An 18,539-nucleotide genomic window follows, 5' to 3' on the forward strand; every position below is an offset into this window, starting at 1 on the left:
AGAAGAGAGCTTGCCATCCAGCAACTTTACCCATCACTGCTTTCTGTATGCAGTTCTGACCCCCTGTCAGATCCAGCAAATGATTCACGTTGCAGTTTCTGACTTTAGTGTTCCAATTTAAAAGAATCAGCGAGTTACAGCATAATCGAAAGAGGCTGAAGAGCAGTACTGCCCACCTCTCCTGTATGGTTCAGGTTTTTGGAAAGAAGTAAGTGACACAGGAAAGAACAACTCTCTTCATTAAAGAGAACAAACCAAAGAATATATTGGACTACCTGAAAATGAGCTTTTTAGCCAGCAGGACCTTCTCAATTAATTTGTATCTGTATTTCTGTATTTAACAGACCTTTAAGCACAACCTTCACACCGAAAATGAAATTCCTTACATTAGTCAGAAATAACATCTCAGTGGTTACACATAACACATGCAAAAAGTGTGACCCCAACATGATCTTCTTGAATCCTGTAACTTCCACCTTAAATCGAGGTTTTAGCAGTACAGCACAAGATTTCACACATTTTCTGAAGATCAACACCAATAGATCCAAATCAACTGTGACTACCAAGGTAAGCTGTGAGATACCTGGTTAACTGTACCTGTATCAGACATAGCAAGACCTAACAAGAGCTCTTTAAATTCTGTTAAGTCACACAATTGCATACATTGCCCCAGAAAACAGAGCTCCTTGGCTTTTGTCTGGTTGCATTCCTTCTCCATCCCTTAGAAATGAGAGGGAAGGCTGAATTCACTGGTACTTACGGGTTCCACACACTCAAATTTCTTCCGCTCCTGTATCTCTTGCAACTTGCACACATACTCGAGGGACAGCTCATAGAAGTGTTTCCTGTTCTGCTCCACTTGGTTATCTGCCTGCACACAGAAAACAGCTCATGAAGTTTCAAAGCCATATTTCAGACAGCTTCACAATGACACATGTATAGAACACAAGGGGCAAGAGATAAGATAATTTTCTTGAGACGAGGATTTGTTCCTTTACAACACATCTCATTCATTTACTTTTTAAATGGCAGCAGCAATTCCTTTTCACTAGATAATAGATCAAATGTTTCAAATCATGAGGCTAAATTTTTAGAAACATTCCAATAACGCCTCCTCAAGATTCTTTGCTATAGAACCCAAGCAGGTATCTGTACAATGCTTTAATACCCTTGAAAAGCTGCCAGCCCAGAGAAAGTGGACTAGCAGCACCTTCCATCAGAAAAAGGAGAAATCACCTCTCCAGTCAAACTAAGGAAAAAAATATTCTTGAAAACCACATTGCTGGTACTGTAAGCTTCATTCTGTAATTCAAATAACTGCTGTAAATAGTCAGTAATGCTATTGTACTCATCCCACACTAGTGCTCAATCTGACTGGCAAAAAAAGCAGTAAAAAAAGGATTCACTTATTGGTAAGACACTTCACAAATTTCCACTGAGCATTAAATACTGACATTTAGCTCAGCTTTACCAAAATGCCAACACCATATTGATGGTGAACAGTTATTATTACAACTGCCATTCATCTGTGTGTAAATATTTAACTTGGTAGCATATACATATTATTTCATTAAGTTATAATTTAAGATACATGCATCCCCAATTAAACTGTAAAACTTCAAGAACTGGGGAACAGAAACTTTTACTAAAAAATATAAAAGAAAGGCTACGAAGGGATACTCTTAAGTGATTGACACTTAATCTTTGCCCATCTGATAATGCCAAATGTTTCTACACTAAATTACAAGAGGGAAGGAAGAAAGGGTTAGGTGAAAACATCAAACTTACTATCACATACTCTGTTAAATGCTGAGACCATAACCTTCAGGCAGAACAGTGACTGTTACACTTTAAGAGGATAAGTCAAATTAGTAAGACAGGTTTTCCCTTAAGACGTGCTTTGCTGTTCTGTGCTAGGAATCTGTCAGCAGCTAAAGGGCTGTAACAACCAAAGGCCGTTTTAAAATAAAGCACCAACGTGCACATTGGTAAGGAAATGTGTTTCAAAAAGCTATTTCAATGCATCCTGTAGAACACGCACCACAGGCATTGTTTGTCAGCAAAGCTTCTAGGGATGTATACACGTACTGAAGGGTAGCCACAGGAAAAGACTATGAAGTGGGTCTACTAGGACATCTGGCTAATCAATACTAAGACTGCCCTATATACATCAAAGCCCCACATACGCTTGTTCCACAATCTCTTCTTCGGTTCTGACTGTTTATTGTTTCTCTCCCCCGAGAATGCAATACCCAATACAGCCATTTTATTAATTACTCTCAAATCCCCTGTAAATAAACAATCACGTTGTAGTGCTAGGGGCTGAATCGTAGACCCTGAACTGAAGTTGACCTATAGATGAACCTCACAACCCCATACTATATAGTATTAATCACATATGTAATGTACTGATGATCTATTTTTTTTAGCATGTGTGTGTGTATATATATATATTCCAATGCCAATCTGTAAAAGCTTTGCCTGTAACACTAAATGTGCAGTGGGAACTAGCAGAGCAATCTTTCTTTATCTAAAGGCCACGTGCAAGGCTGGGAAACAAGCTGCCTCCTGCTTTGGTAAAAGCGTGTTACAAGACCGTGAGACTAGAGGCCTGGCTTTGGTGAGAAGTATGTGATTAAGGACTGAAATAGATAAGGAGACTCCCTTGTGTTCCTGCTTTAGCCTGGCCAGGCTGTGGGAGGAATCCAATGGAACGGACAACACCAGATGTTCCCACATTTGAAGTTATATAAGGTTGTTTATTTAATAGTCTAAAATCTGGACCCTCTTGCAGCGACTTCAGAGACCTCACCTACGAGTGGACGCACTGCGTAGGACTTCCCAGTTGCTGGGACAGTTCTCCAGAATCCTCGCTGCACCAGGGGCTCCCCAGCAACTGCGGATGTGGATGATGATATTAGGGCGACTGGTGATGTACTTTTTTTAATAACTATCGCTAACCCTAAAGAGTAATGATTAGGTGACTAAATGTGCAGTGGGAACTAGCAGAGCAATCTTTCTTTATCTAAAGGCCACGTGCAAGGCTGGGAAACAAGCTGCCTCCTGCTTTGGTAAAAGCGTGTTACAAGACCGTGAGACTAGAGGCCTGGCTTTGGTGAGAAGTATGTGATTAAGGACTGAAATAGATAAGGAGACTCCCTTGTGTTCCTGCTTTAGCCTGGCCAGGCTGTGGGAGGAATCCAATGGAACGGACAACACCAGATGTTCCCACATTTGAAGTTATATAAGGTTGTTTATTTAATAGTCTAAAATCTGGACCCTCTTGCAGCGACTTCAGAGACCTCACCTACGAGTGGACGCACTGCGTAGGACTTCCCAGTTGCTGGGACAGTTCTCCAGAATCCTCGCTGCACCAGGGGCTCCCCAGCAACTGCGGATGTGGATGATGATATTAGGGCGACTGGTGATGTACTTTTTTTAATAACTATCGCTAACCCTAAAGAGTAATGATTAGGTGCACTACCTTATTCTCCTTGCTGCTTAAAACTAGAGTATAATAAGCTTGTGTTGCCTTATTCTTGTAATACTTTGAAGTAGACAGTAAAATAAGCCAACACTTCTCTGTTGGTGCCTGTGTCCTTTTCTGCAGGACCCCTCGCCCCAGGCCAATCGGCAAAACACGCACCTCTCCTCAGTTTTTTGAGGCATGACCCTTCCCACGCACCCAGAAAATTTGCTTGTTGTTGCACTGTACTTTGCACACTGCCAAAGAAGTACAGAAATAAGACACACACTGTGCCCCAGTGAAATTTCAGGAATATCCCTCCACTGAGACAGTCAAAGGTTATGTCAATACAAGACACAGTCCACAGCACGGCACATGTTTAATCAAATTTTCATCAAATTTATCTCTGCATTCTTTATTTACTCCAATCAGGAACTGACACAACTAGCCATGTATAATACAAAATTGCAAAGTTCTCACGCTTCCTAATTTAGATATACACCTATCTTCTAAGCTTATGTAGGAAAGTTTTTCCCATTTAGCACTCTGACATCATGCTGCAAGTCCTAATTTTTTGCCACTGCTCATACATTTATACTCCAAAATTAAAAGCACAAATGAAAGAAAGAGCTTGACTGAATTTCAGAATTTTTTGTTGACGAAACTTTGAAGGACAATGAAAACAAATCTACATGCTCATACTGGTCTTCATACATGCTTTAAAACTTCAGACTATATTTGATACAGCTTCAGAATGTCTCTTGCAGGCATTTTGTATTTTTCCATTGAGTTCAGGTCTTATTTTAGACATCAAAATACAGTTCTCAATATCATCAAGTAAGAGATCATATTTAATTTTTTAATATTTTTGGAATCAAGTTCTTGGGCAGCTGATCAATTTGATAAAACTACAGTTCCTGACACCTGAGCAGTGCCCATTAGCTTCACCGGGACAACTCAACTCCTCAAAAGATACTTGTTTATACATATGAGAACATATGTTGCAAATACAGTATAAATGAGTAACATCCTAGTGAAACTTGAAAATACTTGCAGCTCTTAAGCTCCTAGCTCACTTGCCACTTATATTAACCATTTTTTAAGAAAAAAGGCATAGATTACTTGGGGTGGGGTAGAGGGCAGGGGGAAGAGTTAACTCTGAGAAAGTACTAAGTGTGTAATGATACAAGGTATTAGTAGACTAAGCATCAATAATTCCCACACATTTACATTTCTCTGAAAAAAAATCCTCGTGCCTAGAGCAAGCCTCTGCAAAATTTATCTGTTGTCTTCTCATGTATGGTTTGCTGTTGCTCCAAAAATAAAAGCTATTACCAATAAGGATGATGATGATGATAACAAACCCACAGTGACAGAAGGAATGCCAGTCAAAACAGATCTGGTTTTAAATTATAAATTGTCAACAAACATTTTTGTAGCACTACTTGAAAAAATGGATCTTCAAAACATGAGAAAGAAAAAAAACAACACAGAAACACTTCCTTCAGGAATATAAGTCTTCCCGTACTTTGCACTAAATGTTAACACAGGGCATTGTCAATACAAGCAATACAATGCAAATTACATATATGGGAAAGCCTCATAAAAAATACAGAATTTCTCACAATATACTTGTATTTTGCTATTCTCTTAATTACACTTTTAAAAGTGATGTTCAGTGCTTTGCAGACGCTCCAAGTAAAGCCCTCAATTGATAAAACAGTAGAGGTAGACCACTAAGTTCAGCAAATAATGATTTTCTCACTAACCTTTCCATTTAAGAGAAATTTTGCTGTTACCACTATGAATGCAATTTTTGCATCTGCGTAAAATATATTTACCTATTCAAAACATTTAGCTTGCATAAAAAAGGCAACAATACCTCTTGTAATTGTAGCTCTTTCTTCTTAGCTGATAAATTCAAATGCTTTTCTAACAAACTGTAGTTTTTCTCTGTCTCTTTATCAAATTTCTTCTTTTCCTCCTAAACACGGAAACAAAACAATATTAATTTATATCTAATATGTAAGAAAAGCCTCCTTTCTTCTCTTAAAATTCTACTTAATCAGAAACAGAGAGAAACAAATAACTAAGGAAAACTATGTTTTCAACTCATTTTTAAAATTAATTTAAGAGCTAACTTGAAATTAAATCCCATTACAACATTATGGTAAAGCTTACAACATGAATGCTTACAAGTTTAAAAAACAAAAAAATCCCACCTCTTCAAAATTATTACATTTTTCATTATTTTCAGGGATCCGACATATCATCTCAGTTTTGAACAACGGACTTCAATGGAAATATCAGTTTCACTGAACAAAAGAACTTTCTATAATCACCAAGGGAAAAGTTCCACAGTTCAATACCCAAAGCAACTACAGCTCCATATCCCACAAGATTTTTTTGATTTAAAAGCCATGCAAAGACTTCTGCGCTGAATTCCTGCTTCTATCAAAACATTGCACCCATGAAAAACAAAATATTTTAAATAAAGAAAAATCTCCATAAAACATAAAGTCATGCTAGCAAAAGAAAAACTTTCCTAGACACATAGAAATATCATTTGCAGATGCAACTCCATTTCTCTGACCATGAGAAGCAATGTACTGAGAAAAGGACAGCCATTCAGTGTCTCCAGGAAAACGGAGTTCTTGGATCTAATTTAGTAAAAGTACTGAGAAATCAATCTCTTCACTTGCTCAACTGTAGTTTGTTAACTTTGCGTGCTAAAACAGAAATCAGTATTGATTAAGTCAACTAACCAGTTTTGAAGCTATTTTTTGGTATAACTAATTGCAGTTAAAAATCTAAACTAAGTAAAATTAAGTACTAAATTATATATTCAAGAACTGACAGAGACACTCATAGGAAAGATATCAGCTCAATTAAAATATTTTTCCATCATGTGTCAACTTGGAATTTCATTTAAATATATTCTATCCAACATACCAGTTAAATTCTACAGACATACTTGTCTGGGTTTTTTTTCTCTTTATCTTTTATTTTTAATAATACTATATATAAATAATATATGTTCTTGTTCTCTGAATGACTGGATTTTGAAGACGGCACTCTATTTAAGATGGGATCTAAACTGCTGAGAATGCTAGTTTTTTCTCCATTATAAATCTAAGAACCTCCTTTAGAGAAGCAGTCACAATACTCCTCACCAAGAAACACTAAGATACACACGTGCAACTAGCACGATTAGGGATAATATACAGAGGAACACTATCCATCATATTTGAGGAGTTGTGGCAGTCTGGTGAGGCTGGAAAAGAGGAAACATAATCCCCATTTTTGATAACTGAGAAAAGGAAGATGAAGGGTGCCGGTTAGCTCAGTGGTTTGAGCGCAGTGCTGACAACAAGGACAACACCAAGGCTGCGGGTTCGATTCCCGCTCGGTCCCCAGGTGTTGCCTGCTCTAGTCAAGAGGTGGCGTCCCTGCCCATGACAGGGAGGTTAGATTAAATGATCTCTCAGGTCCCTTCCAGCCTAGGCCATTCTATGATTCTATGAAGGGAACTACAGGCCAGTCAATCTCACCTCTGTACCTGGCAAGATCATGGAGTGGATCCTCCTGGGACCTCTGCTAGGGCACATGGAAAATAAGGAATTGATTGGCAACAGCCAACAGGACTTCACGAAGGACAAATGGTGCCTCACAAATTTGGTGGCCCTCCATGGTGGGGCTACAGAGTCAGTGGACAAGGGAAGGGCAACTGACATCAACTGCATAGGTTTGTGCAAAGGATTTGACAACGTCCCACATGACATCTTTGCCTCTAAACTGGAGATGATGTGGATTTGACAGATGGATTGCTCAGTGGGTAAGGAATTGGCTGGATGGTCACACTCAAAGAGTTGTGGTGAATGGCTCGATGTCTGAGTAGCAACCAGTGATAAGTGCCATCCCTCAGGCATTCCAGCTGGGAAGAGTGCTGTTTAATATCATCATCAATGACATAGACAGTGGAATTAAGTGCACCCTCAGCAAATTTGCAAATGACAGGAAGGGTGCAGTCGACACGCTGGAGGGAAGGGATGCCATCCAGAGAGATCTTAACAGGTGGTGCCATATCAACTTGTTTAACAAGACCAAGTGCACAGTCCCACACCCAGGTCTGGGCAATCCCAAGGACAAACACAGGCTGGGCAACGAGACGACTGTTAGCAGCCCTGCAGAGAAGGACATGGAAGTGTTGGTGGATGAAAAACTGAACACGAGTCTGCAGTGTGTGCTCGCGGCCCACAAGGCCAATCGCATCCTGGGCTGCATCAGAAGCAGCGTAGCCAGCAGGTCAAGTGAGGTGATTCTCCCTCTCTACTCTGCTCTGCTCTTATGAGACCCCATCTGCAGTTCTGTGTTCAGTTCTGGGTCCTCCAACATAAGAAAGAGACAGACAGGTTGGAGCAAGTCCAGAGGAGGGCCATGAAAACAATGAGGAAGTTGGAGCACCTCCTCCTGTATGAGGACAGGCTGAGAGTTGGGGCTGTACACTGTGGAGAACAGAAGGCTCCAGGGAGACCTTATAGCAGCCTCCCAGTACTTACAGGCCTACAGGAAAGAAGGGGAGGGATTCTTTAACAAAGTGTAGTGAGAGGACAAGGGATAACAGTTTGAAACTGAAAGAGGGTAGATCTAGATTAAACAAAAAGAAATTCTTTACTGTGATGGCAAGGAGACGCTGGAACAGGTTGCCCAGAAAAGTTGGGGAAGCCCCCTCCCTGGAAGTGTTCAAAGCCAGGTCGGACAGGGCTTGGAGTAACCTGCTCTAGTGGGAGGTGTCCCTACCCATGGCAGAGGAGTTGGAACTAAATGATATTTAAGGTTCCTTCCAACTCAAATCATTCCATGATTCTGTATTAGCATATGGGAAATTAGAAAGAAAACATGTGTGTTGGGGGAAAACTTTGTCTTTATATTAGCAAAATTTCCTCTGATCTGGTCCACAAATAATAAGTCCTGCCAGAAATTTCACGTGTGCAGTTCGGGATTGAGTTGCAATAGTTTTTACTAAGGAGTAATTCAATAAATGGTCTCTGTTTCCAGTAAAAAGGAACTAAACATTTTTTCTTTCCTTTTGCTTCTTTGGCCTACGTCAGACCATTTAATTATCAGGGGATGTAAGGAAAATCTGAGGCAGCAAATTCAACTCATAATATTACAAAAAAAGCAGATACTACACCATGCTCCAGATATTCACTACTAGACGTCATAATCTGGTTTAAAAGGTACAGAGTATTATATTTCCAAAGTCAATACTTTGATTATATTGAATGAATATTCAGTTAGGAATATTTAAAGAGTTAAATAGTTTTAGGTTTGTGGGTTTGGTTTTGGGGTGGTTTTTTAATGTTACATAATTATGCAAGACTGTTCCACTTAAGGTCACTGAGAAATCTATTAAATAAAATAAATTTTAAAAAGGCTAAATCACAAATAAGAGCTTCAACTTCACTGAAATAGTATGCAGGGACACAAGCGAAGAAACATCCATCTAAACAAAATGCAAAATGTGTCAGAGACATCAGGGACAGAATTCCAGGTAGGAAATCCAGGTGGGAAATGAGTGAAGACTGTGAAGTAATTTAGAGTTAGGATTTCTCACCCCAACCTAGCAATGTTCTTTAATATAAAAAAAAAAATCATTCAAATACTCCATTCATTACAGCTGCTTCTATAACAATAAGTCACATTTAGAGCAAATTCTCTTTTGCCATGGTGGACTCCCTGTATTACAGACCAAGTTTTTATTGTATCTTGGTTTTGACGCCTGATATACTTCTCAAAAGTCCATAAAATTACACAAAAGTTCCTTGTGCTAGTGAACTGCAATGATTTACAATGAACAGAGCATTTTCCATTCATGAACAATGAAATCATTCCTAAAAAGTCCAAATGTATACTGCTCTTGTAACTGAAACATTACCTTAGCTAGTAAATATCACTGCTGATGAAGTCATGGAATTATTAGATAAAACATCTGCAGAATAGTAGTTTAAAAATGTAGAAATTGATTTTGGTAAGAGGGAAAAAAAAAAAAAAAATCTATGTTAAATAGTCCAATTGGGGGGTTTTTTTGCCAGTTTTTTTGAGAAAGCATTTAAGTTTCTTACCAAAAGACGACACATAGAAAGAGGTCAAAATTTTCCTTATTACTTTCATCCAAAGCTAGTCTGTATTTAATATATGAAGTTTATTATTTTTTTTTATTAATATACACAATACAGCAGATGTTAAAAAAAACCGCTGAACACTTTCACAAAGAATAAACCAGCAACAACTTTGAATGAGATCTTGTCTTTAGGCTCTCTACCTCTGTGTTGGGGTTTTTCCACTCATATAAATGCAACAAGTAATTTATTAAAAACAACAATTTTCACTTGACAGGTTGCAAAAAAAAAAAAAACCACAAACCAACAAACAGTTAAAAGTAGATGGATGAGCGAGGTCCTTTGGGTAGTTAATATTTTTCAGCCTTTGATTGTGCAACTGCAGGCAAATACAAAGCAGAACAGGGTTTCCCATCAGGAAGGGGGGCAGGCTGTTAGCAGGATGGCTCCTATTTCAGACAGAAGAGATAAGGGAGGGGGAGGAGAGAAAGAAGGGAAAGGACACATTCTTCTCTTCTTGAAACATACTTTCCATTCGTTTCTGAAGCAAGTTCTCAAAGCAGGAGGGAAAAAAAAAGTATGAATACATTAAACATAAACAACAGTATCTCTGCCAAATACATGTCACTACTGTAATGCAATACAAGTACAGAAGTTAAACTTATCATAAAGGCAACGAGGGACAAACCTTTACAGCTCCTAGCTGCTCTTTCCTAAACCTTTCCAAAGGTTTGATCAGAGTTTCAGTAACACTGAGTGCCTAAAGAAAAAAAACCAAACATGGGTTAAGTTTCCGTAGCCAGACTGACAAGTCACTGTAGTATCAGCAATAAAAAGAATATAAACAAGCAAGCTCTGGGTAAAATAAAGAAGCATGCAAGTTAAGAGTCTGAAATCCTAATTAAACAAACAAACAAACAAAAAAATCACATCTCTGAGCGCAAGTAAGATTTCAAAACTACTGTGCCACATTTCAATCCACTAACAAGAAAACGAAATCTAAAACAAATGTAGAACTTTCAGAACTTTACAGGCTGCAGGAAACTGCAACTGTTTTACTTATGCCACTTGCAAACTGGGTTGTCAGTCTCAGTGACTGAACAACAGAATGAGGTACAGGACAACTTATTTCCATTTGGAGACACAAAAATTTCTGCACAAGAAATGCTACAAACTGCAGAATAGACTATTGAGTAGCAAATAATAATAGTAATTTAACACATAGTTAAAGCCATTAGACATTGATATATACCTATTTCCAAGTATTTACACTGAAGGACATCAAGAAAATTTCACATTAACCTAAGTTACAAAATCAAGAGGTGTAAAGTCAAGAAACAAGAGGTTTAGTTGACTGGATGAGCATCCACCAGTGCACTGATGATAAACAGCCTCACAGCCATACCAAAGAAACGAAAAGGACACAATAAGCCATTTTAAGATGGCAAAATGTAGTTTATTAGATCTGGCCAGTAAACACAGTTTCTGCTTAACTTGATATTTCACTGACAATGGAGCAAGGTCAGGTTTGGTGCAAGCAAGGCTTAAAATTCAAACAATGTCTGAAATTTCAGAGTTTGGAACTTCAAGAATGCAGCAGTAGCAGAGAAAAGATGGGAAGAGCACTCGAGGTGTGGAGGAGCAGGTGGGATCCTTTTGGTCTCAGCCTTAAGGCAGACCCAGAGAGTAAATCATGCTCAGGACTGGGCTTAGCACAGCCACAGGGCTGAGCTGCCAGGAGTCCATGCAGAGTTGGAAGCCTACCTTAGATACAACACAAGGCTTTCTCTCTTTCCTCTCCCTGCGCCCAGCAAACATGAAAAGTTTCAGATAAAACACTGCAGGCTTCAACGAGCCTTCTGGAACACTTCTGAAAAGCTCTTATCATAAACCACAAGAGGGATGTAGGAGAGATCTGGCACAACACAAAACTGAGCAGCACTGTCTGCTCCCACCCACCCCTGGAGCCATGAAGGGATTACTGTGGGAGTCATCCTGCCAATTCACTGTCACCAGAGCAACCCAGATTTTTAAACAGCTACAGCAGTACAGTGAACTGCAGAGCTAACTGGAAACCCAAATATCTGGCAAGTCTGGGCCAAACTGCACATTGTACAGTCATCCAGGCAATAGATACTCCCTTGCTTCAGAGTGCTTGTTCACATGGCCCAAACTTTTTCTTTCCACATCCATTTCCCAATTTTTGGTGAAAAAAAGAAAGAAAAAACATACTGAAAGTGTCCGTCAGTGCATGCTTAGTGGGAGCTAACGAACAAAGCCTGACAATTCTGTCTTTTGAAACTATTCAACAGCATGGGCTAATCATGATGCAGGAGACCCTTATGTCAAGCTGGAGGGTGAGGGAAGGACAACAGGGCAACTTCTGCAACGTCTCCAGCCCAGCAAAGAGATATCCTGAAGTCTTCATCCCAAGGCTTTGGGAAAGCTCTTGGCAGCTGGAGAAATGTTTGTTCCCTCAGCTGCCTCCCCTCCCACCAAAAGAGGGCCAGGGCAATCAAATACCCCCAACAGGAGCTGAACTATGGTTCTTGGGTGGACTAAGTCCACCCAGCAAACCTGTGCACACATATCCTAACTACTCAAGCAGTTACCAGGAGTCTCAAAGGCATTTTCTTCAGGATTTTCAAATTTTATCAGGCTCCCAGAACTTTGCTGGAAATTCTTAGGGGCTGAAAGGAAACAATAATTTGGATTTACAATTGGATCAAGCACCAGACACAGCTTCCTAGGACTCAGCAGGAGCACCGGAGGACTGAAGGATCTCTCCTCGCTGATTGCGACAATTCTCACAAGTCAGAGTGGAGAACTGCTCACGGAAGTCACAGATTAGACTTTCCATACTGGAAAAAATCAAGCAGTTTAAATTGTTTCCTGCCAGCTTCCTCTACACTGACAAAGTGAGGGAGAAGGTTTGAGGCCACCTCATAGGAAAACTCGAGAGGATGACACTAGTCAGGAGGCAAGAGCAGCACAGTCAGTGGAGTCATTTAAAAGCATTTGAAGGTAGCAACTGAGCACTTAGAAGGTTAAATATCTAACGATAAGCTGATTATTAGTTGTTTGAACTTTTACACCAGAAAAGTGAAATGTAAGATAAACAGGCAGTGAATCTATGTTGAAGTCTGGATCATCTTGATTTAACAGAAAAATAGAAGAAAAAGCAAATCAACACCCACACCACCTGCAAAAGCAACTGGTTTATAAGCCAGCAGGGCTGGCTGCAAATCACTTGGTCTCCTACATTCGTGTGCAGCATTAACCATGGAAATCCACTACAGGAATTTGTTTGAAGCAGAAAATAATCTTCAAATCAAAATGGGATGTTCCCTTAGTGACTGCCAAAGAGACTCCACTGCTGCCAGCGGTATGATAAGCCAGAAACTCTTTCGTTAAAAGAAAAACAAGGCTCCTTTACTTCCTTCCAAAAAAAAGACATTTCCCATTTTTCACAACTTAAACTTTTGTTAACAGATGCCCCTCTAGCAGAATTTTGCCTGTCATACAGATATTTATGATTTGTCACCTCCTTGACTTTATGTTTAACAATGGGCCTCTTAAGTATTTCTTGGTGAAGTGGGATTATGTAGATCTTTGTTCACTCTTGTGGAGGCTCATATCAGGTTCACACACAAAAATATCCCTCTTCTATTTCCTCCTCACCGAAATTAGCATGTAGGTGAGTTGATATGCGTATAAATGGAAACTGTCAACCAAGACACAACAGGTAAATTTAACAGTGAATTATAGAGCTGTTCTTCTAACTGGCAGAAATAAAAAACAAAGTTCCTAATCAAAATACACACAACATTAGATTAAACAAGGAGGCATTCACACTGTTTTCCAGTACTTAGAATCCAGTGCTTGTCATGAAAAGCCACAAAAAGATGTATACTAAAGTATAGATCTAAAACATTATTTACATCACTATTCATTGTTAACTTAGTTTATTTCTAAATTGGGAACACAAAACAAATTTTTGTTTTAAACCATGGATAACAGATCAATAGACCAAAAAGTAGAATTATATCAGTCTAAGGAGAGAGACTAAGGATCATTTGAATATAGTCATCATCACTTGTACCTTCCTTAAGAGCTAGGTTTATGTTAAAATGTAAAATTACAAAGAAAATGCATCTTAAGCATTTAAGTTAAATATTCATTAATAAAAAGTTACATATTTCTTCCTCTTTCAACTTCCATCTTAACTCTTAATTTTCATCCCTCTACTTGCCTAATCTTAGTAGGGTATGATGATATAGGAATGTACTATTTCAAGGGCAACAAAAATTTCTCTATTTTCTCTATATATCTGATATATCTGAGCCTACCTGAAATGAATGTATACTCCAATTTAAAATCTGGCAGGCAAACAATGGCACATGTAAGTCATGAGTCAATCAGTATAAAGAGGTCATACCTCAGAGGTAACAGTATCTTAACCAGCATTAAGAATGTCAAAGTCCCAGGAATGCTTTAAGAAATATTTAACCCAATATGCACACATGACTTGGGCAGACAGTCTGAAATTGCTTATGCTATTCCTGTTCTATTTGCTGCACCTATGGAAAGGTCAAAGAATTAACTGACTTGAACACAAACCTGGCAATAGCAGCAACAAAATCATCACTGACATCATCACCTAAGAAGCTCACTGTAGCAAACATTTCCAACAACCCCTTAAAACAGGTTTTCAGCTTTGCGCACACCTCCTAATTTCAGACGCCTTCACAATGCTCCACCTGCTCAGACAGGGAAATTGTACAGAATGGTGATAAATCTGACTCTTTCAGCTTCATATTCTCCAAAAGAAATGTTAACAGGTCATAGATTAAGGGGCCCAAAGCAACATTTCCTAGAGCCATCCACAAAGACACAGACTAAATCCATTAGCAAGTGCCTTCACAGCTGTTTGCTAGTTGATCAGTCAACAAGATCCAACAGGTAACCAGCGCTAGTCCACAAGACAACTCCATTTCAAGTGTCACTTCTCAGGGAAGGTGAGAGCATCTCTGTTCAGGGAGAAATTGCTTCCCCAAACACATCCTCCTAAGCACTGGAACCTGACAGATAGCACCATTCACCAGTACTCAGTGTTCCCCATGCTTTCTCACTCTTTCTAAGTTCCCACTCCCCTTGCAGCCACAACCAGGCTTGTCTTGCAGAGTAGGAAGGGTTGCTTGCTGGTGTTTAGCCTCCATGGCTAAAAAGGCTAGACTAATCTAAGTTAACCAAAACTTGTTTTGCTTATTAGACAGAAGCATCAGTGGCCTTGCAGCATTCATCCTAAATATGTCCCTAGACTTCACTGGAAGAACTGGAAATGACACACTGCTCATCAACAATTCCAGTGGTGAGGTAAATAGGTATGCTGACTCTCTACTCCATTCTGAATCCAAGCATTCTCCTATACAAGTGTACTGAGAAAGTAAAAAAAAAAAACAAAAAAAAAAACAAAAACCAGCCATAAACCTACACCTTGCTGCAGACTGCACAGCAACACTGGAGTGCCAAGTTCCTAATTGTTACCCCAATAACTGGAATGCAGATCAGATGCCAAACAGAAAAGTTTAAGTTTCCCAGTGCACCAACTGGAAGGATTTATTTCTAGACAGCAGCGAGATTGTTTCTCCCCTCAACAAAGCAAAGAGGGAGGCCAGGCCGCCACTCAGCAGAGCAGAGCTCATGAAACTGAGAAAGTGTCAATGAAACTAGATCCGGGTAGGAAGTTTTGCCCTACTGAGTGCAACAGAGAACGTGGAAAGGAAGACATAGCTATCAGCAATTCAATAGCAAAGTAGTCAAGAGTGCTGCTAAATAAAGAAATTTACTACCTACAGCTGCACTTTGCTTATGGAAAAAATAATGAAAACCATAGGAGAGCTAAGAAACTGAAACATTCGGCCTAATAAAAAAATCTCATACCTCCAATACTGGACAAGAGGTACATACATAAAACTTGAGGTTTCCTCCAAAAAGCTTTCTTGCTTCCCTTAGTGGTTTGTTACCGAAATTTCTCAAAGCACTAAGATACATGCCTGAAACCCTGTATTACATAACTTTGCAGATATAATTCCACTGCTGAGGACATCAGATGTTATTTGTGAAACCTTTATCTATTCTTTCTTTTCCCATGAGAACATGACTTACTTGTACAGTTACTTGAATGTGCTCCCAGTTAGTTGCACAGTCAACTCTTCTGCCAATACGCCCAGCAGATAGAGTGGCATATCTGTAACCACTTTTCACCACTGGTTTTGTATTTAATTGGAGCATTGATTGCAGTCAGTGCAATCCACACCCAAAGCTCATTTGTTTTCACATGCAAGTTTTCTTGTAAAAGTGTCTGGATTATCTCACTGCTCTAAAATTTTCCCTGTAGCTTTACAATCTTAGCTAATGAAAGGCCTCAGTCACACACTGGGACTACAAACATGGGTGTTTGAGCTTTTTGGTTTTTAGAAGGACTGGAGTCCATAGACTAAAGGGGTCTCATAGCACATCAATGCCTGTGTGGTTTTGCATGTATGCAGAAGACATAAAAAAGAAGGGATATCCATTCCTCTGAATCAGTTTGCTGTGGAGGAAGCCATCTGGTAACAAGAGTCAGGCAGACAGATATATCTGCCCTGGAGACAACCTATTTTGCACATTTCTGAGATGCCAAGAGGCACCTATAACAAAACAAGTCACCTTCCTCTTAGGTGTTCCAGAAAATTACCTCTGGGGCTTGGAAAGTATACAAGAGCTTTCTCAAATTGTTCCAGGGGGAACTTCTAGTCCACTGCCCCACAAGCCATGATACAGGCAGACTCCTGTACTCTGCACTTTCTAGCTCTTTTAAAAGCAGCAGCCTTGGCTGACAGAGAATACAACAGCAGGACTCTCAAGTCCTCACTCCTAGTCACAGGCTGTTTCCTATTCACTGAAGTTTATGACTGATCTAAAGGACAGACAGCTGAAAACATCTCCTATGATCCATCTGCTAGGCTGGGCCCTGCTCTGAAATAGTTTGCATCAATTAATTTGCCATGAAACTACTGGCCTCAAAAATTAAATTCGTATCACGAGTGAATATAAAAAAATTATTTTATTTTTTTAAAGTAAGAATTAAAGGAAGACAGTGGGTTTTAGTAAAGGATTACTTATTAAAAGCTAGTTAATAGTCCTTTCTTTTGAATAAGTTTATTCTTATGAAATACAATGCACTACAAAGGGAAAATATACAAAGCCATAAACGTAACAAAGAGTAAAAGAAATAGAGACAAGAGTTTTGCAAACATCAACATATCAGCTTTTCCTCATCTGAAGCAGAAGAAAGCTGTGAATAACTCCAAAAAACCCAAAACAAAACAAAAAAAACCACCGCCCTTCCCTTAGCAAACCCAATACACAAGAAGCATGACACGCTAGAACATCAGTCTGGTTCTCATATGACGGGAGAATCACTTCCAGTCCACACTTTGAAATCAATGGTCATACAAACATCTTGACAAAGCAAAAAGACCGCTCAGGAAAGTAAATAGCATAATATCCATTTTCTTAGTGCATGCAAAGTGCAGTGCTGAGCAAAGAAGATGCCACTGAAAGGCAAGGAATCCAACAGCAAATAATGGCTTCAATGTTCAGTCAAGAATGAACTGCTTGATTATTATCAGCTCTGTCTTCCACAAGAAACAGTGGTGTTATTAAAAACCAGCAAAATCCAAACTGGTGACAGTTTTACAATGCAAATTCCAGACATCACCCATTGATGAAATAACCACATGGAAAGTCTAAGTGAGTTATATTGATGCATGTGAGACCACAAAGTTATCTGGAAGAAGCAGCTAGAGGCAATGGAACTTTTCAGCCATATTCACTCAGAGGTGGGAGGAATGCACCCAGAACTGGCTTAATATTTTTTTTAGTACTGTATAGACAAGTCATCTTTATTTTATAGATTGTTGTGTGTAAGTTCATATGCAACTCACATAATTTCAGAAGACTGTGTATAATATGCAAAAATATATCAATCAATCAATCAGTTAGTGTCAGGCATCGCGAAAACATAGAGAGATGGGCCTGAAGGAGTCATGGGTCCTCATTTGTGTTGCATATTTTGATAATTACAGGATTGCCACCTGGTCTCATACCACACAGAGGGAAAATGAAGGCTGGACTATGAGACATGGCAGCAATTGTTCTGCTTGTTTCTAAAAGCGGAAAGTGTTGTATTAAATTGGGCAATTCGCACAAGGGAAAAAAAGGATTTAGGTCCTGTGATTAAGGCAGTTTCAGATGCTGTTCCTGAGTTCTGTTTTACCTGTTTCTCTGTCTCTGCATTTGAGATGTTCAATACACTGTTGGCAGCCTAATTTTTCAAGAGTGATTACCAGCCACATCTTTGCCACTGTCTTGGCTGATGCATTTTTAAGTCTGCACTGTCAGTGGTCTTGAAAGGATCTAAACATGCAGGGACATATAATGTCTTGAACTACTATTGAACAGATATTGAACTCATCTTACATCCAAAACCATTGGATATTTTCTTACCCTACATCAGTGAGCAAACTGATTGCTCCACCACAAAGATGTCTTCAGATTACTGTGAAACCTTAAACACGCAGGTGCAGAGAAGCAGAGAAAAACTCAAAAATTAATGCCACCATCTTCACAGCAAATTAGTGCAAACTAGATGCAAAGAGTCACTGAAGAAAAGGCAATAGTAAGCTATTAATGAATATTATGTGTAAAGTGAGCACTCAACCTGTGAAATAAATACTCAGGCACTTAAATAATTCATTGTAAGATGTAAGTATAAGCATAAATAAGTATAGGTACCTATTTGCACAGATTATTGAAATTCTACCTCTAACCTTTTCAATGTATACCTTTGAAGCTTAACAATACCTTTTAACATGAGGAAGCCACAACTGGGAAATCTCTCCCCA

At 39.1% G+C, this 18,539-nt stretch overlaps 1 protein-coding gene across 1 annotated transcript in view; it reads right to left on the reverse strand.

Annotated features, from left to right (window-relative positions):
• ARHGAP10 (Rho GTPase activating protein 10) overlaps positions 1–18,539 on the reverse strand; it is a gene marked incomplete at its 5' end in the record, with an annotated part of 58,543 nt that overhangs the window by 31,007 nt on the left and 8,997 nt on the right. Inside the window, 3 exons of the mRNA XM_009871785.1 lie at positions 761–871; positions 5,349–5,450; positions 10,277–10,348. Coding sequence (XP_009870087.1) covers positions 761–871; positions 5,349–5,450; positions 10,277–10,348 — 285 coding nt within the window. The remainder of the gene's footprint in view (positions 1–760; positions 872–5,348; positions 5,451–10,276; positions 10,349–18,539) is intronic.

This window comes from Apaloderma vittatum, unplaced genomic scaffold, assembly GCF_000703405.1.
Source record: "Apaloderma vittatum isolate BGI_N311 unplaced genomic scaffold, ASM70340v1 scaffold15066, whole genome shotgun sequence".
Taxonomy (NCBI): Eukaryota; Metazoa; Chordata; class Aves; order Trogoniformes; family Trogonidae; genus Apaloderma; species Apaloderma vittatum.